General features: G+C 38.8%; 1 protein-coding gene and 1 pseudogene across 3 annotated transcripts in view; both read left to right on the top strand.

Annotated features, from left to right (window-relative positions):
• Positions 1-9,127, top strand: part of LOC137242805 (inactive pancreatic lipase-related protein 1-like) — a 48,959-nt gene extending 39,832 nt beyond the window's left edge. For 2 of the 3 annotated variants that reach the window (XM_067770063.1, XM_067770061.1), the window contains exon 6: positions 8,820-9,127. In XM_067770063.1, the coding sequence (XP_067626164.1) occupies positions 8,820-8,931 (112 nt within the window). In that variant the 3' untranslated portion in view covers positions 8,932-9,127. Of the gene's footprint in view, positions 1-8,534; positions 8,643-8,819 lie in introns of those variants that run through there. The other variant, XM_067770062.1, reaches the window with a different exon arrangement.
• Positions 9,128-10,754: 1,627 nt separating this feature from the next.
• On the top strand, positions 10,755-19,981 carry LOC137241867 (lipoprotein lipase-like; annotated as a pseudogene).
• The last annotated feature ends 7,512 nt before the right edge of the window (positions 19,982-27,493 follow it).

Here is a 27,493-nt window from a genome sequence, read left to right as displayed (position 1 = left end):
TTCGATCCTGATGATTTTGATATATGGAAGTCTATATCTATCTCGATTCCTTTATACCTGTACAACCAACCGTTATCCAATCAAAGTTAATATACTCTGTGAGCTCTGCTCAACTGAGTATAAAAACGAGTAAGGAAGGCTAAGTTCGGGTGTAACCGAACATTACATACTCAGTTGAGAGCTGTGGAGACAAAGTAAGGGAAAATCATCATGTTGTAAAAATAACCTAGGGTAACCCTGGAATGTGTTTGTATGACATGTGTATCAAATGGAAGGTATTAAAGAGTATTTTAAGAGGAAGTGGGCCATAGTTCTATAGATGGACGCCATTTAGGGATATCGCCATAAAGGTGGACCAGGCCTGACTCTAGAATTTGTTTGTACGATATGGGTATCAAATGAAATGTGTTAATGATAATTTTAAAAGGGAGTGGGCCTAAGTTCTATAGGTGGACGCCTTTTCGAGATATCGCCATAAAGGTGGACCAAGGTTGACTCTAGAATTTATTTTGTACGATATGGGTATCAAATGAAAGGTGGTAATGACTATTTTAAAAGGGAATGGGCCTTAGTTCTATAGATGGACGCCGTTTCGAGATATCGCCATAAAGATGGACCAGGGGTGACTCCAGAATTTGTTTGTACGATATGGGTATCAAACGAAAGGTGTTAATAAGTGTTTTAAAAGGGAGTGGGCCTTAGTTCTATAGGTGCACGCCTTTTCGGAATATCGTTATAAAAGTGGACCAGGGGTGACTCTAGAATTTGTTTGTACAATATGGGTATCAAGTGAAAGGTGTTAATGAGTATTTTAAAAGGGCGTGGGTCTTAGTTCTATAGGTGGATGCCTTTTCGAGATATCGCCATAAACGTAGACCAGGGGTGACTCTAGAATTTGTTTGTACGATATGGGTATCAAATGAAAGGTGTTAATGAGTATTTTAAAAGGGCGTAGGCCTTAGTTCTATAGGTGGATGCCTTTTCGAGATATCGCCATAAACGTGGACCAGGGGTGACTCTAGAATTTGTTTGTACGATATGGGTATCAAATGAAAGGTGTTAATGGTTATTTTAAAAGGGCGTAGGCCTTAGTTCTATAGGTGGACGCCTTTTCGAAATATCGCCATAAAGGTGGACCAGGGGCGACTCTAGAATTTGTTTGTACGATATGGGTATCAAATGAAAGGTGTTAATGAGTATCTTAAAAGGACGTGGGCCTTAGTTCTATAGGTGGACGCCTTTTCGAAATATCGCCATAAAGGTGGACCAGGGGCGACTCTAGAATTTGTTTGTACGATATGGGTATCAAATGAAAGGTGTTAACGAGTATTTTAAAAAGGAGTGGGCCTTAGTTCTATGTGTGGACGCCTTTTCGAGATATCGCCATAAACGTGGACCAGGGGTGACTCTAGAATTTGTTTGTACGATATGGGTATCAAATGAAAGGTGTTAATGAGTATCTTAAAAGGGCGTGGACCTTAGTTATATAGGTGGACGCCTTTTCGAAATATCGCCATAAAGGTGGACCAGGGGTGACTCTAGAATTTGTTTGTACGATATGGGTATCAAATGAAAGGTGTTAATGAGTATTTTAAAAGGGCGCGGACCTTAGTTCTATAGGTGGACGCCTTTTCGAAATATCGCCACAAAGGTGGGCCAGGGGTGACTCTAGAATTTTTTCGTACGATATGGGTATCAAATGAAAGGTGTTAATGAGTATTTTAAAAAGGAGTGGGCCTTAGTTCTATATGTGGACGCCTTTTCGAGATATCGCCATAAACGTGGACCAGAATGCGCTTGTACGATATGGGTATCAAATTAAAGGTATTAATGAGGGTTTTAAGATGGAGTGGCCCTTAGTTGCATATGTGAAGGCGTTTTCGAGATATCTACCAAAATGTGGGCCAGTGTGATCCAGAACATCATCTGTCTGGTACCGCTAATTTATTTATATATGTAATACCACGTACAGTACTCCTTCCAAGATTCCAAGGGCTTTTGATTTCGCCCTGCAAAACTTTTTCATTTTATTCTACTTAATATGGCAGGTTTTTTTATGGTAGGTGTCACACCCATTTTACCAAGTTTTTTCTAAAGTTATATTTTGCGTCAATAGACCAATTCAATTACCATGTTTCGTTCCTTTATTCGTATTTGGTATATAATTATGGCATTTTTTTCATTTTTCGTAATTTTCGATATCGAAAAAGTGGGCGTGGTCATAGTCGGATTCGACCATTTTTTACACCAATACAAAGTGAGTTCAGATAAGTACGTGAACTGAGTTTAGTAAAGATATATCGATTTTTGCTCAAGTTATCGTGTTAAAGGTCGAGCGGAAGGACAGACGGTCGACTGTGTATAAAAACTGGGCGTGGCTTCAACCGATTTCGCCCTTTTTCACAGAAAACAGTTATCGTCCTAGGAGCTAAGCCTCTACCAAATTTCACGATGATTGGTTAATTTTTGTTCGACTTATGGCATTAAAAGCATCCTAGACAAATTAAATGAAAAAGGGCGGAGCCACGCCCATTTTGAAATTTTCTTTTATTTTTGTATTTTGTTGCACCATATCATTACTGGAGTTGAATTTTGGCATAATTTACTTATATGCTGTAAGGATATTAAATTTTCTTTTAAAATTTGAATTAAAAAAAATTTTTTTTAAAAAGTGGGCGTGGTCGTTCTCCGATTTTGCTAATTTTTATTAAGCATACATAAAGTAATAAGAGTAACGTTCCTGACAAACTTCATCATGATATCTTCAACGACTGCCAAATTACAGCTTGCAAATTTTCTAAATTACCTTCATTTAAAAGTGGGCGGTGCCACGCCCATTGTCCAAAATTTTACTAGTTTTCTATTCTACGTCATAAGCTCAACTCACCTACCAAGTTTCATCGCTTAATGCATATTTGGTAATGAATTATCGCAATTTTTCGATTTTTCGAAATTTTCGATATCGAAAAAGTGGGCGTGGTTATTGTCCGATATCGTTCATTTTAAATAGCGATCTGAGATGAGTACCCAGGAACCTACATACCAAATTTCATCAAGATACCTCAAAATTTACTCAAGTTATCGTGTTAACGGACAGACGGACGGACGGACGGACGGAAATGGCTCAATCGAATTTTTTTTCGATACTGATGATTTTGATATATGGAAGTCTATATATATCTTGATTCCTTTATACCTGTACAACCAACCGTTATGCAATCAAAGTTAATATACTCTGTGAGCTCTGCTTAACTGAGTATAATAAAGTTAAAGTTAACGTGGAAGTTAAAGTTAAAGTTAAAGTTAAAGTTAAAGTTAAAGTTAAAGTTAAAGTTAAAAATAAAGTTAAAGTGAAAGTTAAAGTTAAAAATAAAGTTAAAGTTAAAGTGAAGTTAAAGTTAAAATTAAAGTTAAAGTTAAAGTGAATGTTAAAGTTAAAGTGAAAGTTAAAGTTAAAGTTAAAAATAAAGTTAAAGTTAAAGTGAATGTTAAATTTAAAGTTAAAATTAAAGTTAAAGTTAAAGTTAAAGTTAAAGTGAAAGTTGAAGTTAAAGTTAAAGTTAAGGTTAAAGTTAAAGTTAAGGTTAAACTTAAAGTTAAAGTTAATGTTAAAGTTAAAGTGAAAGTTAAAGTTAAAAATAAAGTTAAAGTGAAAGTTAAAGTTAAGGTTTTTTTGTTTTTTTTTTTTTGTGTGTTTCGTGGAAGGAGGAAATGCTTTATGCACTGACCGGGATATTTAAGCCTCACTGCGAGACTCTCCGAGTGTAGGACTCCCTTCTTCCATGAAGGTCTACCCACTGAAACCTAACCTCCCACGGCCCGCGCTAATCCCCGTAACTGGGACCGCGTTTAGCATTACTTCGGGTACGAGTGCGCGCTACGTGAGCTCTATGGCTACTCTCACGCTAATGGGCTTGGCATCCGTCTTCTCGTTTACTGGTAAGTATATGCCTCACATATGTGCTGACCGTATCCCATCTGTCTCTTCTATAGGTCATGTTATTAATGACACTGCCCGGGGATAGGTCGCCAAGTACATCTTCTACCCTCCTTCGCTGATGGGAGAAGTGCCTGCATTCGAAGAAGGTGTGGCGTACATCGTCTATTTCCCCACAGTACAGGCAGCTCGGGCAATCAACCTTACCCATTCTGTGTAGGTATTTGCGGAAGTAACCATGTCCCGTTAGAAACTGGGTCAGGTAAAAGTCTACCTCTCCGTGCGGTCGCTTCAACCATGGATTCAGTTCAGGGATTAGTTCTCTAGTCCACTTTCCTACGATGCTGTTGCTCCACTGATCTTGCCAACGTCGGATCGATTCTTCTCGCGCCTGCATGGCAACAGCAGCTCTACTTGCTTGCGAGCCGTTGTCATATATTGTTTTTCTTTCCTCAACGAGAAGATATATCGGTATGGTTCCCGCAACGACCAGGACAGCTTCAGCTGATACCGTGCGGTAAGCCGAAGATATTCGCAGCGCCCCTCTGCGTTGGACCGAGGTGAGGGCGACTCGGTTCTTCCGGTATTTCATTGCGTTTGCCCAGATTTCTGCACCATATAAGAGTATAGAATCCGAGGCTGATGCAAGCAACTTCCTTGTGCATGGCTTTGGGCCACCTGTGTTTGCCATTAATCTACTCAACTGCGCTATTAAGCGCGCAGCTCTTTCGCAGGCCCCTCGTATGTGATCCGAGAAGTTGAGTTTGCTGTCTAACCTCACTCCCAGATATTTCGTTGAAGCGAGTGTTTCTATTGGCTGGCCCCCAACCATCATGTTCCTGGTAGTGGGAATACGTCTCTTTGTGAGGATGACGATCTCCGTTTTGGCTGTTGCTAACTGGAGACCGTGCTCAGCCATCCACCTATTTACATTACGCATGACCTGGTTTAATTTTAGCTGTGTCAGCTCGCAGCTTGGTGCTGTTATCACAGCTGCCACGTCGTCTGCAAAGGCAACGAGGAAGGTGCTTTCTGGCATGTCTAATCGAAGAAGACTGTCGTAAGTTATATTCCAGAGATCGGGACCTAGTACCGAACCCTGGGCTGCTCCACCTGTTATTTTTACCTTTTTTTGACCGAGAGTACTTTCATATATTAGATACCTCTCTCTTAGGTAGTCCCTTAAAATTTCTAACAAATATTGCGGTACTTTGAAAGTGCTTTCTAGTGCCTCAAGCATGTCCTCCCACCTAGCTGAGTTAAAAGCGTTTTTGACGTCCAGCGTGGCCAGCAACACTATAGGTCTTGCTCTGTGGCACGCTGTCTCGGCTTTCTTGACTGCGTCTATAACTTCTGCTATGGCATCGATTGTGGAGTGCCCCCTCCGAAAACCATGCTGTCTGGGCGGACAGTCCTCCGGCGTCCTGTAACGCTCTGGTGAGGCGTTGCTTCAGGAGACTCTCCATCAATTTCCCTGCTGTGTCCAACATACATAGGGGACGGTAGAATGATGGAGAGTTGGGATCTCCTTTCCCTTTTGGAATGAGAACCAGTCGTGCTGTCTTCCATATGGTGGGGAAAGTTCTTTCTTCGAGACATTTGTTGTACATGTGCAACATAAGTTATGGGCAGTCGTTTGCAGCTAGTCTAATTGCCTCCGCGGGTATTCCGCCGGGCCCAGATGCTTTCTTAGGCTTCATAATTCGCACGGCAGTTTTAAGCTCTTCTTCTTGGAATGGTTCCACGTTGCGATCTTCATGGGTAACGTACCCGCCCTCCCTAGGCAGTTGGGTGGGAAACAGGCCATCCACAATGTTCCTTATTTGGTTCTCGTCCATCAGCTGGTTTGGCGGACGGAACTTCTTCATTACTATCTTATATCCCTGCCCCCGTGGGTCTCGATCCACTTCCACGCAAAGCGCTTTCCAGCACTTAAGCTTGCTTTGCTTAATGGCAGCACTAAGAACTTTCTTCGCTCCTTTGTACGCTTCCGACTTTTCTAGAGCCTCAGGCCTGCCGCGCGCGCGAGTTGCTAGCCTTCGCATCCTGTGGCATATTTTCCGCAGCTCCACGATTTCGCTATTCCACCAGTATACCTGCTTTTTACCCCTCCACACTCCCATCCATGGCATAGAGAGGGTGCAAGCGTGGCGAAGACAGCTCATTGTCTTTTCAACCGTCTCTTCCGTCGGACTGGAGTTGTTGATTATCCGTCGGGCATCCCCCAGTACTGATGCGGAGAACGTGGCAGAGTCGACCTTGGATGCGTCCCATGCTTTTGTTCTGCGTGGCCCGTTCGGAATCTGCCTCTGACCGGGATCGTTTAGGTGGAAAGTGATGTAGTTGTGATCGCTGCCAGTCAGATCCTTTATGACTCTCCATCCAGCAGCGGTCAGCAGCAGGCTTTCTGACACTAGTGTTACATCGGGGATCGAGTATCCAAAGCCTGGCCGTCGGTATGTAGGGGTCGTACCAGTGTTAAGCACGTTCAAACCGAGCCTGGCTGCCATCTCAAGGACTAACCTTCCACGGGTGTTAGTCTGCGGCATTCCCCATTCGACGGCTCTTGCGTTAAAGTCTCCCGCCACAACCAGGTTACTAGTTAAGTCCCTCAGTCCCTCAAGTTAAGGTTAAAGTTAAAGTTGAAGTTAAAGTTAAAGTTAAAGTTAAAGTTAAAGTTAAAGTTAAAGTGAATGTTAAAGTTAAAGTTAAAGTTAAGTTAAAAATAAAGTTAAAGTTAAAGTGAAAGTTAAAGTTAAAGTTAAAGTTAAAGTTAAAAATAAAGTTAAAGTTAAAGCTTGAATTAATAGCAAAGAAAACAAAATGTTGCATAAATATAATTGCATGAGTTGATAATATGCTATAGCTTTACCGCGGCAGTCCCAGAGTGCCACACGTCCTTTTTTTTATCTATTAATTTTATATTGCGATTGGCTGAAAGAATAAAAGAAATCAGTGATGCAAAATCCTTTAGTAGGTTGTAGGGGCATAAACACTCTTTTGAAATGATTATTACCTCATACATAAGTTGAAGATATATTTACGTATGAGAAGGGTTTGAAAAATCACTTGGGCTTACATTCAAACATCTGTTGTCTATTTGCGAAACTATACAATAGCGTCTGAAATGTTAATTTTGATTTTCACACTTCTTTATTCAATACCCTAGCCTTCACGTTACGGCTCCTGTTACATATGGCTTTGTCCTTCGCAAGAACACTCAAATTGGCGAAGCAAAAGCTTTCCCAAGACGAACAAATGACCACGTGTTTTACTACCCTAACGTAATGGACAGTCGAACTAGTTTGAAAACTGAAGCTACGTGGTCATCCATAATGAGCTCTTATATCATAAGGCCAGAACACAGCAATTAACATCTTTCAACTTAAAATCGGTCGACTTTCATTCTAAAATATCGTTTTGATTTAACGCACACTATTGAAATCAATGTTGTGAACACAAACGTTTGCAAACTTTGGGCTGCATTTAAAAAAATTTATACGATTTTCACCCATTACGCAATGACATCCACTTAGACTGCTTATGATTTCGGGGGCGGCATCTTTGGCCGAATAGTCACTCCATAACGTTTCAAGGTGTTCCTTGGCAGCATAGCGCGACAAAAGCATCCGTTGGAAAGTCTTCGGAGCTACACCTAGCGCTTCCAGGAAAGTGACGTCGACGAAGGTATGAGTTCGAAGTCGCAGTCCTATAGCTTCTGTGCTGGCATATGGTGTGAGGGTCAGGAGGCGTGGTAGCGATTGTTGGTCGGGATTGCTACTATTCTTAAAAACAGCCAAAACAACTGGAGGCGCACTGTGCCTCATGAGTATTAAAAGACCATTAATAGCAACTGTAAGTCGCCTTTGTGCGTGACCGCCAAGAAACCACAAATGATTTAAAGAAATTTGTTCGCGACGATTATTAGGAGTTAACCCTAGGTGAAACTACGCTGTGGACGATATATACAGACAAAAGTGTGACTATTTTATGTATCTCTATTTCTTTTCAGCAGACGCAGCAGTGCCAATTCCAAAGGCCGGGGTTAGGTTCGAAGCCTCTCTGGAGTAAGCGAACGAGGGACAATCTCCCCCCAAGGAGCTACTCCTGACGCCCACGCCGCCGCCGCCGGTATATAATAGAGCCTACGCCGCCGCCGCCGATAAAGTGATCGGCGTAAACCTCTAGTATACGTCTTTACGTAAGCTAAGCTGCTCTTCAAACATAAATATTTTGTTAAATACTTTGTTACTTAATGCCAATGTGTAATTTGTCATTTATTTTTTACATTAGTTCATTAACTTTCGTATATGCAATCGAAATGTCACATAATAAGAGTTGATTACGGTTATAATGATGCTGGAAAGAGTTCCAGAAGTGGCTAAATATGAGTACTTTAAACGTTTTTTAAGATTCATGTAGGGCTCTTATTTAGGATTATATGATATTTCAAAATAGGCTCATAAAAGACGAGCGTCACAAGAAGGTCATTCATTTCGGCCTCCCAAATAAGCTTATAACGAGTGTAAACGCCCCGATCCATACATTTTTTTCTGGCTCCTTTTTGACTCCTTTTTGTCTTAAAATTTTTGCAAAGGCATGCATTATTGGGTAAAGATTTTTGAAAAACGCTGGATTACAGATGAAAACTAATTCAATCGATATCTATGGATAACTACCGACCAATTTAGGACAAATCCGGCTCATTTCCTTTCCCATAGGTAATTTCTAAAAAATAATTTATATCCCGCTTTTTGGTAAATATTTGGGTATTTACCCATTCTCACCATATAGGTATAACCAATTTACCCGCTATTTACCATTTGGGTATTTACCCCTTTCCCATCTCTAATTCTTTTCCATATATTACCTTATCTTTCAGCGCATCGGGATCCTACTTCCTTCAAACTGAACCAACTGCACCATTCGCCAAAGGACCTATTGTCGAGATTGAGCTAAAAACCAGAGAAAAATCAGTTAATGAGCTAAATTGAGAGGAAAAATAAATATATTTGAATATTTTATAAGCCTTAATACTGTAGTCATTAGAGTTAATTAAATAAAAGATGCGCTAATAATATTGTAACAATAAACGATTGTGTGTAAAAACTATATATGCCACGCCCCTAAGGCGGGCCCGGCCGCAGGGGGAGGATTTTGGGGTTCAAACCCAGTAGTTGTGTCAATGTGTTTAAGAACAAGTGAACAGTGTTTTTACGCATAAAGTGTATTATTTTAAATTCTGACTATCTTGTTGCAAAAAATTTTAAATTTGTTGTGTATTAATAAAAATTGTGTCTTTTTATACGTAACGAGTGAGTAAAGTTGCTTGTATTATTGTGAAATGTGCTTTTTGTGATGAAATAATTGTGAACGTACGAGTAAGTAGAAATAGTCATAATTAAAAATTGCTATATATTTTGTCCGTAAACAAATAATTACAACAAAATTTCGTAAATTCATTTTATAATGAAAGTATCCTTCTTTGTAAAATTGGATTTCAGTATAACATTACAGACGTTTTCACATAAACCGTTTTTCTTCTCTCCTGAACATTTACATTTTTTCAAGTTGTGACTCTTTTGTAGTTAGTGTGCGATTTGCTTGACATAACAGTTCCTTACAAGAGAATTATATTCAACTAACACTCACACCTTGCAGCAAACAATTGAATATTGAAAAAATTATAATTTATTAAAAGTTGAATTACGTTTATTCTACTGTCGTCTGCACGGCCCTTCAGTTCAAATAAGTAACCGATTTCAAAGAAAAAAGAGGTTCGATGAGGACCAGTTTAAAAAAGATAATTTCTTTCAAAAAATAAATGGGTTTTAAAGAGTTCAAGAATGCGAAAGGATCGAAAGAATTTAATCCCTTCCAAAAAACCAGACGGCTGTAAAAACTACCTTGTTCAAAAACATAATCGCTTTGAATAGAGAAACTGGTACACAAAAAGAAACCGGTTCCAAGATATAAATCGTTTGCAAACAAAGTAACCGGCTAGAAAAAGAAACCGGTCCCATATTGAAACCCTGAAAATTCGAAAATTTACTTCTATTGTTTTTACTTCTTAACACACTGACACAATTGCCAAACGCTTGTTAAGCAACAAACAAAATAAATAAATACAAGGCGCTATAAACTACTAGAGATTTTGAGCGGCGCTTCTATTCCAATAAGCGCCGTGGCTTCTTTTAATTTTTTCTATAAATTGACACTGCCGCGAGGCGACCCCGCTTAGAAAAAATTTTCTTTTAAATGGAAATACTTGTTTCTAAAATTTTGATACTGCCTTTTCCGGGGCTCGAACCCGGGATCTTCGGTGTGGTAGACGGAGCACCCTACCAGCATACCATGGCAGACGTTAGACAATTAAAATATGCATTTAGTGCAGATCACGTCCATAGTAACTATTCCTTATAATTATTTCGTGAAGAATATTTAGATAAAGTTTTTCTTACCCAAAGAGTATATTTGGACAAACGCATGAGTTTTCAGGTTTAAGATTAGTTGTTTTTTTTTTCCAAGCGAGCTTGAAAAAAACACTTCTACTAGCTAAACAGTTTCATTATGGCAAAACCATACAGATGGTGGAAGTTTATCAGCTAAATGTTACTTTTTTAGCTGCTATGACATTTCTGCTTCTATCGCAGTATGTTTTTGACAATCAACCAGCGAATTACAAAAACAAAATACATGAAATGCGTGTGGTTGTTTGTATGTATGTCACCCTACCCCCACGCTGTTATTTTGTTATTTTTGTTTATCTGAAACCGCTTAGCCAACTCAACTCGATAACTTTTTATTGTTGCTTTCCATGCAATTCGGTAAGCTAGCTAGTGCTTTAATTGTAATAGCTAGCAAAGAAATACAGGTATTATGGTCGTTAGCCGTCCTGTTCATGAATAATTTTTCTTATTAGTTCGCATGGCTGGATACACGGGTACCACAAGGCAGTTCATACGTGAGAACTACTAGTGGTACTGGGTATCCCAGCCATGAGAACTAGTAATAAAAAACAAATTTTAGTAATAAAAAACAAATTTATTAAAAAACCATCTTTATGAAAGTATATTTGAAAAAATTTTCTCTCCTTTTTGTAGAAAACTTATTCCCAGACGATGCCACAAATTTTAACTCGTTTCTATTTGTAGATTATTTAAAAATGGCTTTTGAATATGCAAAAGGTACCCGTGTACCCATCTATGCAGGGCTAAGCCTTTGCATATTTGGTCCCCATATAAACATGTCTGATTCTGAATTTTATCAGAATTTTTGTATTTTGTAAACTAGCGTGCTCGGTGATGACATTCGATTGCAAACGGTAATATGCGAGTTTAATATAGAATATTACCGGTTTTGATTTGCAAAAGTATGTAGATGAGATGAAATTTTCAAGAATAGCATAAAATACGATTTTTCTAAGTTGAACAGATATTTGGTGATAACTCCATGCTTAATGCCATCGAAGCTATTGTCGATCCCAGTTGTGTTGTCGTAACAGGAGAGTGTCCCAATGAAAATGTTACCTTTTGGTTGTATACAAAGTGAGTGAGATATTGTACGAAAAAAAAAAATTTTCTTCATTCTACCACAAATAAAATCATTTCAGTGCCACAGCTAACGAACCCATACTACTCGAACCACTTAACTTACAAAAATCACACTTCCCCGTACATCGTCCGGTGGAAATATCTACTCATACACGGCTATACAGGATATCGTGATTATGCACCAAACTCTTTTATAAGGCCCGTATTATTAGCGTACGCAGATGTTTATGTCATCTCAATTGATTATGGTCCATTGGTTCGTGAACCCTGCTATACACAAAGCTGCGACAGGTTTCAGGTTTGGATGCCGCGAAGCCTCTATTCATTACAGGCGAAAGTGATCACAAATTGAGTAAAGATGATGCCGAGTTTGTTGATGTTATACACATAGACACTTTCGCTCGCGGTATGCTGAGTCCCATGGGTCATATCGATTTCTATCCAAATATTGAACGAGTGCGACCTGGTTGTGAGAATGAAGAAAGTAAGTGTTTTTTATGATAAAGGTATAACTTTTTCCCTAAAATAGATAGAGTTAAGCCACAGCGCCAGTTAAGCCATTAAGCCAGATACTGCGATTTTTAAAGAATAACGTGACTTGTGACCTTTCACTCGCAGCAATTTCATATCAATGACTGTGACGCACCATTGATAGAAGACCATATGTTCTAAATGAAGGTTTAAAATAACATTTGTGCTTATAAGCAGCACGAACCAACCCCAGCGGGTAAGGGGGATTGGAATATACCCATTGCAGGTGTGGCAGTCGTAAGAGGCTACTAAAATACCCAATTGATTCAAGGAGTTGTATCGCGCAGCCCTTTTAAGGGCATGCGAGCACTATTTTTAGCTTCAACCTCACCTACCCCTGGCGAAACCTGTTTCTTTTGAAGCTGAGGATCTGGCGTCCCCGTTTTCCTCATAGAGTTAGAGAGTTTATATAAAAGTGGGCGTGGTGATTAAGCGATCTCGTCCATTGTTTCTAGAAACATTTTCTGCTTTAGGAAAAATCTGTGTACCCAATTTTATTACGATGTGTTAATCTTTCTTCGATCTATGGCTCCTGAAACACAGATAACTGCTTAGTCATAAAGGGTAATGAAATACCATTGATATAAAGCTCTTTTTTGCAAAGATATAGCTTATTTTATTCGTCCACGACCCTTTTAACCGATTTCGTAAATTTTTCTTCAAAGCATTCCTTATAGTAAAGGCAACCTCTGCTGAATTTTGTTAGAATAGGTTTAACGATTTTTGATTAATATTATTTGTAAAATTGATCTTCTCACAAGTGAGCGGTGCCACGCCCATTTTAAAAAAATTTTTCAAATTTTAATCAGGAGTCTCAATATCAGTCCACACATCAAATTTCAACATTCTACGTGTATTATTTACCAAATAATCAGGTATTTGTGTTTTTCAAAATGTTATATATATAAAAATTGGGCGTGGTTATCATCCGATTTCGCTCATTTTCAATACCAAGCTATTCGGGGTTCAGATAAGCTCGTGTACCAAATTTTATATTTCATATTTATTTCATATTTACTTATCAATACTTAATCAAGTTATTGTGTTAACAGACATACGGGCGGACGGACATGGCTCAATAAATTTTTTGTTCCACACTGATGAGTTTGATATATCTATCTCGATTCCTTTATACCTGTACAACCAACCGTTATCCAACTAAGTTAATATACTTTGTGCAAAGCACGCTGAGTATAAAAACGATCTGATCCATGTCCGCATTATGTTGAGGCCAAGTTAATTTAGAAAGTTCTTCATTTAATTTTTTGAAATTGGCTCAACATAAACATTTTGCCTATTTTCTGATATCTAGAAGTTTCTATTTGTTTTTTATTCACACAGTCCAGTAATGTAGAAAACTTGGCCAATTGATTTATTAGCCTTCTATGTGAAATTGCTATAGAAGTCACAAAATTTTACGAATATGGGAAGGATGAACAGACGTTTGAGTCCCAACCAATTAACGTCTTATTAACACTTGACACAGGATCTTGATTATGTCAGCCCACTTAACTTCGAGCAATGTTGCTGCTCAAAACTTGGAGCAATGTTGCTGCCCAAAACTCGGGGCACTTCTTCCAACTCTGGTATTGTGGCGGTATAAAATAGACAAATTAGCAGTTTGGAAACAGATAAAATTAATTAGTGTACCTCTTGAACTTTTCTGTGTTTATTCATTAAAAATACAAACATTATATCACATAGCCGTTCTCAATTCACTAACACAATTAAGCTGTACAAATATATAAACAATTCATACGGAAATTTGCTTTTCAAAACAACCAAATATTTTCTTTGTGCCCATTTCCTGATATCTAGAAATTTCTACTTGTTTTTTATTCACACAGTCCCCTAATGTATAAATAGCGCCCACAAAACTCAACTTGATTTATTTAGTATTTAAAAAGCGTCTGTAAAAGTCATAATCTAAAATGTATTTACGTAATAATTTCGCGCTCATGTTGGTCGCGTTAAGCTTTCCTACACGAATGCGGAATTTCGCGGTGGTGGTAGCAGTTCTAGCAGTTCTCTGAATACAGTGGATACATCATTTGTGGTGGCAATATACATAGACCAAGAATATGCTTGCATTGGATCAATGATCACTTTTGATCTCGTGGTTACATCTTTAGAATGCCTGAGGAATAATGGGAATAAGAGGATCGCAGTTAAAGCTGGTGCAACCAGTATATCTCAAATGGTGCAAGGGCAAGTTGAACGAAGGAAAGCTTCTATTTGGAAATATGACGCGGAACGGAAAGGTATATATATAGGTTTAATTGAAGTGTCATCCCCATTTGAGGATGCTTCAGTAGGAACAATGCAACTTTGTAGCACAAAATTACGAAAGGGCATGCCAATGCAAGTTAGTGGATGGTATTCACAACATAGTAATGAAATTTGTTCTACTCTCGAAAGACTACCAGAAAAGAGCGAGTGTCCTATTTATTATTATAATGAAGGAGTAACAATGATTGGTGGATATCTTTTAACAAGTGAAGTAGATACTGGAGCACCGGGCGTTGTGGATGGAACTCTTTGTGCTGTGGCAACAACTCGTTCCGGTTCTTCGTCACCGTTTATATATATATATCTAAGGAAAGTCCTGCTTTTTTATTTATAGAAGAAATACTAACCTTGAAAAGAAGAGTTGTTACAAATCAATTACTATCATAAAAGTATATAATACTTCTAAATTAATAGTAAAGAGAGGGTACACTCGCAAACATCAGAGTGCTGAAGTATTTCTATTAAAATATTTTCGAATTTCTTTTCCATGAGGAAATGTATCTAAATAATATTTTTTCATTGTAAAACTTAAACTGCTACAATCAAAATACTTCGTGAAATAAAAACTCATTGCGCACATATTATTGTAGAAATATCGGAGTATTACATATATGACTGCTGAGTGGAAGATCGCCCTCTTTCGACTGAAAACCCCATTACAGAATTTTTTGTATAAATGTCCCAGCTCACGTCAAATCATTTTAAAATTATACAGAGGTTACGCGTTTTCGAAATGGTGGCTGAGATTGGGTTGAAATTCCACTCAGCAGTCGAAGTGGCGATATTTTTATTGTATTATGTACAAAGAAATGTTGATGATAGCGATTTAATAAAAAGCTTTGATTGTATTCATTGAATGTATGACAAATTAAGTTGTTGCTTTCTTTACTGACGTCAACCACACTCATAAATTTGTTTCTATTTCAACAATTATAAGTTGGACAAAAACTGAATACTCTTCTCCTAAAACGCATTGAAATATGTACTTATCGCTTTTTATAAGATTAAACAAGGTAAAATTGACATCTCTCCAACGTCCTAATCCAGGGTGATAGGCACGGTCCCTATTGGATGAATTGCAGCCAGGGGGTCTTTTCGGAACGGAGCTTTCCCCATACGGGACCCCTTCGGGGAATAATGATGACCCTATCACAGCAAGGGGCGCTGTTGTTGCGGACTGTTTTTATCCCCACTTTTAACATTAGACCGCTGAGCTAAAGAGCAGATGCTGCTTTACAATGGTGGATATTTATTTGTAGGACTCGCACTAAGCCGAGCACCGACCACCTCCACCACTGTCGAAGAGTCTTCTTCATCAGAAGTTGGCTCCTCTGCAGTGTAAGCAATGAGTCTGACCAGCGTTTGCGAGGAGAGCGCAGACGCATCCCCACCCAGCGTGTCATCGGTCGGACTGACCCTGTTAGGTTCTGCGTCCTCTTCCTCCTCGCTCTATGCTTTTTCAGGTTCTATCTCCAGCTCCGGATCATTGGCCGCTTTCAAATCGTTGGAGTACACCTTAATCTTCACGGTGTCAAAACCGAATTTAATAGCGCCATTCGCGCGCTCAAAAAAAGGGAGTGACTCCTTGTTGAGCAGGATTATCGCCTGACGCGTCGCTCTTGTGCTATGCTCCAGCTTCAGGACTCTCCAACCAGAGCAAGGTAGCTCTGGGTTGAAGGCCCTTATGAACTCAAGGACTCCCTCTGGATGATCCGGCGTGGATGGAATCCAAACCCTAGTTCTCTGCCTTTATGGGATGTCCTTAAAGTCTACAGCCCTGAGCATCGCCCCAGGGTAGAACTCAGCCAACCTAGCCACCATCTTTTTGTATAAATCGGCTGACCTCTGGCCATCGCAGGCCACCAACTTAACTTGCCCCTGGTACCAATCCACCTCTTTGCAAGCAGATGGAGGTCCAGGGATCTCCCTTACCAACGCAACTGAAAAACTGGCCATTTCGGTCCTTAGCCAGTCCCGTTTATCGTTGAAGTCCTGCTCCTTCTCAGGATTAGATTCCCAGACCCCCACAAGGATGCTACTTTTAGCAACCTCTGCAAATGAGGAACTCTGACCCCAAAGCCTCTTGGGAGCATTCTGCGCAACCTCCATCGAACCGCTGCGCTTACTGGAGGCCTCTTCCTTCACCGGAACAGACTTCTTCAAATCGGGCACTAAAGATTTCGCCCACTCGATTTCCACGCCTAACTCCTCAACATCCCCAGGCAACGCCATAGAGAGCAAATTAGGGACGTGCCTATGCCTACTGCGCATCTGTGAGGGAGGTGGCCTATCCTTCTTTTGCGTGTACGCCGTTGGCGTCGTCGGAGGCAGGCGGGCGGGATGCTCCCCCGCGCTAGCAGCTCCCCCCGGTAGCAAACTGCCTTCCGATAAGGTTACTAGCAGAGGCAGCGGGTCCAATCGCCACCCCAAAGCTCCCCTAGAGGAAGTGATGGGCGATGTGAAAGACTCCGGCGCCGCCTGAAGCCTTTTCGCACCACCCGAAATACCTGCGCCGCGGCAGGTAGAGGGGCCCTGCATCGCACGAGCTCCCAGATGGTTGGATGTTACCCTTTCCGGCTTTTTACGAATTCCGGCGTCGTTACAATTATTTTTATTTTTGTTTTTAAACTCCATCACTGATTCCCACCATTTGCGGAGAACGGGGTCGTCTGCCAAATTACAACTGGGTGTGGCCTGGTTCCCATACGGCTCCGTTAGCAACTGGGCTATCTGAGGGGGCCCCCAGCCAGGCTGCCCATCGGCACGGCAACGCATAACACCACCGGTCTGGCCCCCACCTTGAGGCCACGTTCAAGAGCCACTATCATATGCCAAAGCTATTAAGGGGCTAAGGCGCTAATGGCACTGATTCCTGAAGTTAGCTAACACTCCCCTAGCTTACTGTAGTGACTATTACCAGCCGACACCCTGTAGGAGGGTTCAGCCCAAGGATTTTCGCCAGCCAGGAGATGATGTAACAACGGCCACACTCATAATACGGAGCGAGAGGTACCATGATTGATGACAAATATAAAAATTGAATAGGTAATGAAATCTTTTGCCAAGTTCAAATTGCTGTGTCCAGATGGATATTCTTCGAGTAGTCTTCATACTGAAAGCGGAAAAAATCAGTAATCTGCATATGAAAGAAATGCAGGACCATTAGTTGGGCATCTAGTTTGTTCAGAACCCTAGAAAATTAAAATATGTGTGCATTAAATCAAGTATGAATGAGGAGTTAATCTTTGCAGCACAACATACTTACGCCAAAAGCAAGCCAATCGATACTGCTTTGCATAGGGTGGTCATAGATATAGAGAAAGCCCTGGAATGCCAGGAATATGCTCTAGGTGTTTCTATGGAGCTTTCAACTATATCTCGAAACGAGTAAACATGGCAAGTCTCAACTCAATTAATGTTCATCCCGCCTTTACAAAATGGATCGGGTCGAAGTTAAGCTGTAAAGTGATCACGTCGCAATGGGGTCTAGGCGCCAAAACCTGTAAATCTGGTTATCAACCAAGTGCTTAAGCGGTTCGACGGAGGTCCAGTCAAACTACATATCAAATGACGTTTCAGTCATAATAAGCGGCAGATGATTAACAACAATCAGCTCTCTAATGGATCAGACACTTCGTGATAGGTCTGGGCATCTGACGTCGAGTTAACCACCAACGCGGAAAACATCGATCTGTTATTATTTACTATTTGTAAAATAAACAAGTAAAAAAGTCTAAGCTCAGGTGAAGCGAACATTACATATCCAGCTGTGCACGTGAAATTCTGTTGTTGTTTTCTTTGTGTGGTTATTAATGTTGTAAAGCTGTGCAAGAAAGATACAGAAGCTATCACTAACGAACTTGAGCTGATAAAGATGCATTTTAACAGTTGTAACTAGCTATGAAAAAAATGTGTATGCCAAATTTCTTTCGGATAGGAAAATAAGGGCCATTATGCCCCTTACCGCTAGATTAAATGCTATTTATTCGGAGTGTTTTATTTAAAAAAAAAGTTACGGCATTTTTTCTTTTGATTAGTGTTGGCTGGTTGTAAGTTAATATCCATATTTCGCACCTTTTCATCCACTCATCAAACAAAAGTCACTTTTATCTTCTTATTCTCACTGGTAGGACTGCATCAGGTTTCCGATTAGATTCTCCAAGTTCTTTTAAATACTTCCTATATCATTAGACTTATGAGGCTGAAGTAGAAGTCCCATAAGCCCCAACTGAATGAAAAGTATTTATGTAAAACGATTTTGGTGGTAGCTTTCAATTCCAAGAGAGTGGATAGCAAGATACCGGGGAAAATTGAACGGTAAATATGACAGCAGACGACGCTAGTTGAATAGCGATGCGACCAACAGCGACAGTGAGGCGATGGGGCGCGTACCATTGGCGAAGCTGGAGAAAAGGGAGTGGTGGTGATTTATGGGAAACGAGTGCCTTCAATAGTAAGCTTACAGTATGCGGCCACCGTGGTGCGATGGTAGCGTGCCTCCCCCCCCCCTACCACGCCGAAGATCCTGGGTTCACGCCCCGGCAAAGTAACATCAAAATTTTACAATTAAGGTTTTTGAATTAGAAAAAAATTTTCTAATCGGGGTCGGCGCTCGGCAGTGTTTGGCAAGCATTCCGAGTGTATTTCTGCCATGAAAACCTCTCAGTGAAAACGCATCTGTGTTGCAGATGCCGCTCGGAGTCGGCATAAGACAAGTAGGTCCCGTCTCGCCAAATTGTAGGAAAAATTGAAAAGGAGCACGACGCAAATTGGAAGAGAAGCTCGGCCTAAAATCTCTTCGGAGTTTATCTCGCCTTACATTTATTTATTTGTTTATCTTACGGACATTAGGCGAGGCCTGAAGTGCCATCAGCAAATGCAAACATTTTTTAAATTTTTGGCTCTCTCATGTAACCAAATAATTTTTTCATAACATATTTATAAAATATATGTATATTGAATGTTAGCACAGAATGCGTGCATTCGTCTGGCTTAGTTGCTCGTTGAACAACGAATAAAGCGCTACCACTACAATCATATTACTCATACGAACACAATCACATTTTCAGTTTTGAAGAGACCTGCAAAAAAGGCCAAAAACTAATAAAAACTCTCTTATTTACTTGTGTCGACACTTTCTTTCAAGCTTACAATTTCTTTTATTTTCCTTTTTGTTTTGTTTAAAGACCATCATAACACGAGAGATGTGCAATCTTTTAAAGAAATCTGTTGGAAAGTTTTGTAAAATTATAGCCAGCTGCCGATTATCAATATTCTTTTTCTTCTCCTTTTCCTTCAGGTACTGGCAGCTGTAATCATAATCGTGCTCCACGTTTCTATGCCGAAACAATTGTTCAAAAAAATGAATTTTGGGCAAGTCATGTGAGAATTTTTTTCTTTTGCTTTTGGTATGTGCGAATCGAATGACGCTTTAATGGGATATTTTGTTGATTAAAGGTATGTGCAAATCTAAATCGTCAATTTGAAATTAGCTGCATTTAAATATATTCGTATTTAGACTCAGCGGTGTTTATTTCTTGAGAACTCCAGCTCGTCACCTTTTGCGCTTGGCGACATTACAGAAAAACAAACACCGGAAGTTGGGTCGAATTTCGATTTCGGTACCTTGCTTGAAATACTAAAAAACGAAACTGCAAATATCTTCGACTAAATAAGAAACATATTAAGTAGTTACATCTTTTGAAGATGTCAGATTACTTTTGAATAAAGTTAAATTGAAACTATTGGTGTAAATATTTATTTTGCTCAGTTTTTTTCTTAGGTGTATATTAGGGTGTGGAAAATCTTTTTTTGGAATATTTCCATTATATTTTATTTAACTGGAAAGCTTTAAGGTTTTATATTTTAAACGTATTACAGACACCAATGTGAGTGAATTCTGTTACGCAATAAGTTTTGTTAAGGCGAGCTAGCTCGATAGGCTCCATATGGATCACATTGTTGTTGCATTTGCATGCTAAATTACTATTCCTATCTAGATCACACTTCATTGGAATGCAACAATTAAGAAAATTGTACGGAATATATAAATATATTAATGGCCCAAACACATTCGAGTTTTGCGTCGTTTTGACGCTTATATTGCGTCACCAGCTAACTTTGAACAAGAACGTCCCCATGACTATGTTCTCAATTCACAGGCAACTTAAAGGCAATGCCAAAGTTACGCAAAAGAAATTAAAAAACTTATATTTTGCTGGCGTTGTCAGTTACTTTCTCTGCAGCTTTTAAATTTTTCTCAAATTTATATAATTTTAAATTAATTTCTTTAATATACATAAATAGTTTCTTTATTCAATTCAAAAAATCGAAATTAATGGCAGCGCTAAAACGACGCAAAAGTCGAATGTGTTCGGGTCTTTAGGAGACTTACCATTATATGGGTATATGGTGTTTCGATTCCCCAATAAACAACAGAAATAAATTTACAAAATTTAGAGAAATAGAAAAGTCCCAATTTGATTGGTATAGAAGACTAAATGATTTTTCAAACTTCAATTGTAATCCGTAAAAATTTCTTAATTAGAGAAAAATATAACTTCCCATTTAATATCTCATACATCAGCACAATTTTAGTCAAACAGCCAACGTTAAACTTGAAAGGAGGTGCAAGTTTTAAGATTTTGACGATCATGCCTCTGACTTGAGATCAAAATCGGAGAGATGGTAGCCCTGCTTACAGCTATAAACTTGAAACTTCACACACACTTCAGAGCGCATAGCCAACGACACAAAACGAGGAAAATAAAAAGAAGATAACACAATTTCAAAACTTTTTTTATATAAATGGATCAACACGCAGCGGAAAATGAGTCCTTGAATACAGACATAAAGCTGATGCATTTTGCTTTTGACAACAGCTATCTTAAGCAGCTTATCGGAAACAAAGCTAAACAGACTAAGCGCGATCTTTAAAATGCTTATTCCAAGTTCTAGTCGGTGTAAGCCGAAACCATGTAGTCGAACCGCTACCGTACACTAACTGGTCGGTAGCTGATATTAAAATTCAGTAATATGGTATCTCGTGAAAATTGAAAACGCTGAAAACCCAGTCTTAATTTGTAAATACTTATGTACATACTTGGGTTACCCATAATTTGGTGAATTTCAAAAAAAAAAAAAAACCCTGCAAGTAAGGTACGATGCACACGAGGCGTAGCTTCATATGTGCGTATACGAAATTTGTACGCTTTGATGTCGAACACATGTTTTTGAATGGAGAGCTGCACGTGACGCGTCGACTGCATGCAAGCTGCAAAGCAAGAAAGCTTCATGTAGCTAAGCGTACAGAATGCAAATACCTAGGCGTTCTTTCTTCTGTATGCAAATTTCTGTACATTTTCGAAATGATAAAAAGTATGTAAAAGACAGAAAAAGCTTGGTTGGACCAGAGCACATATAAAAATAGAGAACCGCCAACAGAAAGAATAGTGGGAAAAGTAAACCATCAAATCGCGGGTAGGTAATTCACCATTGGAGAAATGTGGCATGAAATTCGTCAATCCCTACTATAGAACAAGTAATGGTGTTTAAGTTCGGGTGTAACCGAACATTATATACTCAGCGTGAGCTAGAATTGTACATTTTATTTCAGCTAAATTACTTTTCTACATAGCACGTGGCACCGGCCGTTTAAAAAAAATGTCTCCCCACTTCCTTTTACAATAAAACTTGATAAGTGAAATATCATAGATTCAAATCTATTTTTTGCTAAGTTATAGCTTATTATTCTAGTCTACGGGCCTTTTAAACTTGTTTTATATCTAAGTTGCCGTGATCTTTAACCGATCCCGTCCATTTTTACTAGAAATATTTTCTGCTGTAAGGAAAATATGTGTACACAATTGCATTACGATATGTTAATTTTTCTTCGAGCTATGGCTCCCGAAACATGGAGAATGGCTTAGTCATAAAAGGGATGGTGTCACACCCATTTTAAAAAAATTTAAGTTTTTCCTATTTGTTGCTATAAATCCACTTGGGAAAAGAAATACCATTGATATAAAGCTATTTTTTGCAAAGATGTAGTTTATTTTATTCGTCCACGACCTTTGTAAAAATCGTTTATATAAAAGTGGGAGTTGTCCTTAACCGATTTCGTTAATTTTTCTTCAAAACATTCCTTATAGTAAAGACAACCTCTCTGCCGAATTTTGTTATGACAGGTTTAACGATTTTTGATTTATGATTAATAATATTTGTAAAATTGATTTTTTCACAAGTGGGTGGTGCCACGCCCATTTAAATTTTTTATTTTTATCAAGATTGTTAATATCAGTCCACACGTCAAATTTCAACATTCTAGGTATATTATTTACTAAATAATCAGGTTTTTGTGTTTTCCAAAATGGTATATACATAAAAAGTGGGCGTGGTTATCATCCGATTTCGCTCATTTTCAATACCCATCTGCTCTGGGTCCAGATAAGCTCGTGTGAAGATATCTTAATATTTACTCAAGTTCTAGTGTTAACGGATAGACGGACGGACCGACGGACGGACAGACGGTGGACGGACATGGCTCAATCAAATTTTTTTTCGACACTGATGATTTTGATATATGGAAGTCTATATCTATCTCGATTCCCTTATACCTGTACAACCAACCGTTATCCAATCAAAGTTAATATACTCTGTGTGCAAAGCACGCTGAGTATAAAAATCTTATTTTGATCTAATAACAACAATTTAACTATTTTTTAACGTTTTCAATTATTTTTTGTGGAATTTAAACGAAAACACCGCGTTTTGTGCTAATTTTCAAATAGGTAATGTAGTGAATTACCTACCTCCAGTTTGACAATTTCTATTGCTGTCCGTTGTTGATTATTCTCTATAGAATTACCCCTCTGGGTTGGATATTGTTTGAAGTGACTAAATGGCTGTAAAGTGTTCCAAATAGAAATCCGTTTTTTCTTAATAATCCGCGGTGGTGTTAAGTAGATTTACATAATTCTTAAATGTACGAGGATGCACACAACTTTTCCTATTTATTTCCTTTATATTTCGATGATGAATAGTATCATCATCATTAATTGGCGCTTAACTGCCTAAGCGATTTTTGCCGTTTCGTAGAAAGTCACGCCAGCTATACTTGATTCGCTATAACTGCCGCCAATTGGGGCACCAAGGGAGGTCATGTCTTCTTCCACCTGCCTCTCCCAATTCAGTGGAGGTCCCCCTTTCCTTTGCTTCCAAACTGCGGTGTCGACTGAAATAATTTCTTGGCCGGAGCATCTTCGTCCATTCGCATAACATGACCTAGCCAGCAAAGCCTTTGGATTTTGTCTGCTGCACTCTTGTCAGATATGCGTTAAGCCCATATAGCTTATCATTATACTTTAGATGCTCGCCGTCGGCATCACGGACAGGATTATAAATATTCCGGAGAACTTTTCTGTCGAACACTCCACGAGCCATCTCATCTTCTTTCGGCGTCGTCCATGATTCCAAGTCATACATCAAGGTAGGTATGATGAGCCACTTGTAGAAAGTGATGTTTTGTTCGTCAATTGCCTACTTATTTCAAAGTAATACTTGTTGGCAAGAGTTATTATCTAAGCTGACATTATTTTTGCTGTTTCCCAAGTAGACGAAATCCTTCACAATCTCGAATTCACATCCGTCAACAGTAATGTGGCTTCTAAGGCGCCAGTGCGCCAATGCTTTCTTGGATGACAGCAAGTACATCGTCTTGTCCTCTTTTAACGCAAGACCCACTGTTTTGTTCTTCATCTAATTCCGAGAAGGCAGAGCTCACAGTGCATTTTTTCAGGCCAATAATGTCAAGTATACGCTCCTATAATAGATTGTACCGTTATGGTTTAGTTCCGCTGTTATCTAGAACTAACTTCTCCAAGCATTATGTTAAAGAAATTGCGCCAAAGTGAGCCGCTTTGCCTGAAGCCTCATTTGGTTTCGAATGGCTCGGATAGGTACTTCCCACGAATGGAAGTTGCCTCGTCTGAAGTCTCGTTTGTTTTCGAATGGCTCGGAGATTGGCTTCCCAATCCTTACAGAGCTGATGGTGTTACTCAATGTCATTCGGGAGAGCCGTATTACCTTTGCAGGGAACATAAACTCAGACTGCAACATAAAGCTACTTTTCGCGCTGTCAAATGCTAATTTGAAGTCGACGAAAGGAGGTTGACTGTCAATTCTCTTATCTTCTCCAGGTTCTGGCGCATTGTGTAGAACTGGTCGATAGTAGATTTGTTGACTATAAGCTTCAGCTTTGCGCACAATACGCGAGATAGAACCTTATACGCGCTATTTAACAGGCTAATTCCGCGTTAACTATCGCGGTTTGTGAGATCGCTTTTCTTTTGGATGGGGCTGAGTACACTTAAGTTCCAATCTGAAGGCATGCGCTCATTCCACCATATTTTTCGTAACTAGGAGTTGATGCATGATCTTTACCAGACCCTTCGCCTCCGCTCGGTGGGTATTCCGTCATTCCGTAATAAATTCGTTAATAATTTTGTTTTACCAAATGTTTTCTTTTTCATAGCGACGCTTATGCCGATCTTGATATGTAGAGGAATCGTAGCTAAATGGCGTAACTTGTACGCGTCCCTCATGACGCTACGCCTCGGGTACATCTTACCTAACATACCGAAAAACTGTTGAGCACTTGTGCAAATGTGAACTTATTAATTTTAGAATTTCAAGACATTATAAGTACATAAATATGTTATATGCATACATATACATATACCGGCAAGTCTCTTAGGTAGATAAGTAAGTAAATAAGTAATAATTCATTGTTGTATTATGGCACACAATTTTTCTCAATGACCTAGAATTCTCATACGAGTTTTGATAAGAGCATTTATTACGTGCCTATTTTGTTATTAATTAGAACTCTTCATTTTGTTTATTATGTGGGTAAAATTAGCATTATTAAAAGCATAAAATTAACTATCATGACAAAGTGTGAAACATTTGTCTATTGTCAATATTCAAAATATGAGTTGTGAAATGAAGTACCTGGCTCGTTTGTGTAAAATTTTTGCAGTTATTAGTGAGTATTTGGGAAGTGAGCTTATAAAATATTTTTCTAGAGCTATTAAGTTGTGCGGGTTATATAATTTTGCCATTATCTCGCTATATATATGTTTGTATGTAAATCTGAAAGGCTAAATACCACACCACCGAATAACGCGAAAATATACATATTTCTATAATTTGCACTCAGAAAGGTAAAAGGCATAGTTTCTTTTCACAACAAATGTCGGGAATTAGACCAGGGGTCGACCTAGCCCTCGGTATACCTCTTCCGTGACTTGCTCATTATTTGAGAAACTCTTTTTTTACGAAAGTGGACCAGGGATCGGACCTATTCAAAATAATAAAATGTATGGTACAATTTTCTTAAAATTCGGTACAGGGGTACCTCTTTGAGAAAGAAAATATTTAAGAAACTTTTCAATTCGAGAAGTGGACCAATAGCAGAGCTATCTTAATATGTATAGTTCTTCTCTGCGAGTATTTGTGACTGGACTGATTTTGTTGAAATTTTGTGTGAATTCTTAAGTTGTTTGGAGTACTTATGCTTTAGAATTACAATTTGGTCTATTCTCTTTCTTATCTTTCCAGAAAGAGGACCAGGGCCATTCCATTCAAACAAACAAAAAAAAAAAAAAAAAATAGTATTCCGTGCGATTTGCTTGAAATATGGTGCGCCTTTACTTGTTGATTATTTGGGAAACAATGTTTTCCAATGTTAGATCTGAGAGCGGCCTATTCCAAACACTCCTAATTTTGGAGCAATTTTCTATAACTTTAGTATAGTGGTTCCCCTTAGACAAGCTTAATAGCTATGGCCTTCTGTTTTTGGCAATTAGACTAAGGTTCGAGCATTTTGTTTGAAATTTATTATTAGGCAGCCTTTCGAAAAGATTAATCTTATACATAAAAACTAAAGCAAAATAAGTCGATAACTTTATAACTTAAGACCATAGACGGTAAACCTATTCTTTAGATATAGACGAAACTGTGAACCTGGGTTCTTTTGCGTTTTTACAATATGGGTAACAAATATGTAAGTGAGATTTTTATCAAGAGGCGGTAGTTAAGAAGGCGAGGGAGATAGAAAAGGGAGTTATACGAAAAGCTTTAGGCAGAAAGAAAAAGGAAAGTAAGAGATAAGAGTAGGAGTAGGAATGTAGTGGTGGAGAGAGGGAAAGGGAAGAGCAAGATATTAGAGAGAGAGAGTGAGCGAGAGGAAATAAAAAGGGAGTAGGAAGTTGAGATAAGATTGGAGAAAGTGCGTGGTGAAAATAGAAAAGAGAGGAAGCAAGAGAAGGGAGCGAGATGAAGAAAAATAGACTGAGGTTGAGTAGGAAAATGGGAAAAGAGGAGAGACAAATGGATAAGACGATACGAAGGAAAGACATTTGATCCTCCGGAGAGAGGAGGAAGAAGTAAGAAAATACAAAATTTTTTTTAGCAGAAGCAAAAAAAAAAAAGCCTCAGATAGATCGCACGGTGAAATATTTCGAGCAGGAGAACGTCGCAATTATTTATCTGTACCTTGGACCGGACAAAGTCTGCGGGGTACTCTACTCAAGTTATTAAAATCGGACAACAGAAGATCACCGTGTCTGAAACAAAGCCTAGTTTAGAACGGCTCGAAGAGGTCGTTCCCAATTCTGACTGAGGTGATGATGTTGATCAACGTTATTTTATTAAATAGACTATAAATAAAAATGATGCTGCTTGAAATTTTTAATCAACTAGTATTTTATGATTTTTATTGAGTGGCTAGTGTTGGTGTGCAACAAACAAAAGAGAAGACAATATAAAAGTTAAAGGGAGATGTCTCCAACTCAAGAAGAAAGACAAGGGAAAAGGATAAAACTTAAAACCAAATAAGATTGCAGGAAGATAAAGGAAATTAATATGCCGCTTGTAATAAAGATGTGGCGAAGACGACAAAAAGAAGTTTCATTTTAGTTGGACATGACGAAAGTTACAATTCAAGCTTTTAGTTGTGGTTAAAGCTTATTTTTCATGTTTTTCTTTTTCAACCTATTTTAGATTGAATAAAGTAAAGCATTAAAGCGAATAATTTAAAACAGTATCTGGGCCCCCTTCTACCAAAGCTTTATATCTTATAGACAGTTCCTGCTTAAGCGTCTTATCCATCTGAAAGCAAGCC

Source organism: Eurosta solidaginis, chromosome 2 (genome assembly GCF_040869045.1).
Source record: "Eurosta solidaginis isolate ZX-2024a chromosome 2, ASM4086904v1, whole genome shotgun sequence".
Taxonomy (NCBI): Eukaryota; Metazoa; Arthropoda; class Insecta; order Diptera; family Tephritidae; genus Eurosta; species Eurosta solidaginis.
This window is presented reverse-complemented; position numbering and strand designations above follow the sequence as displayed.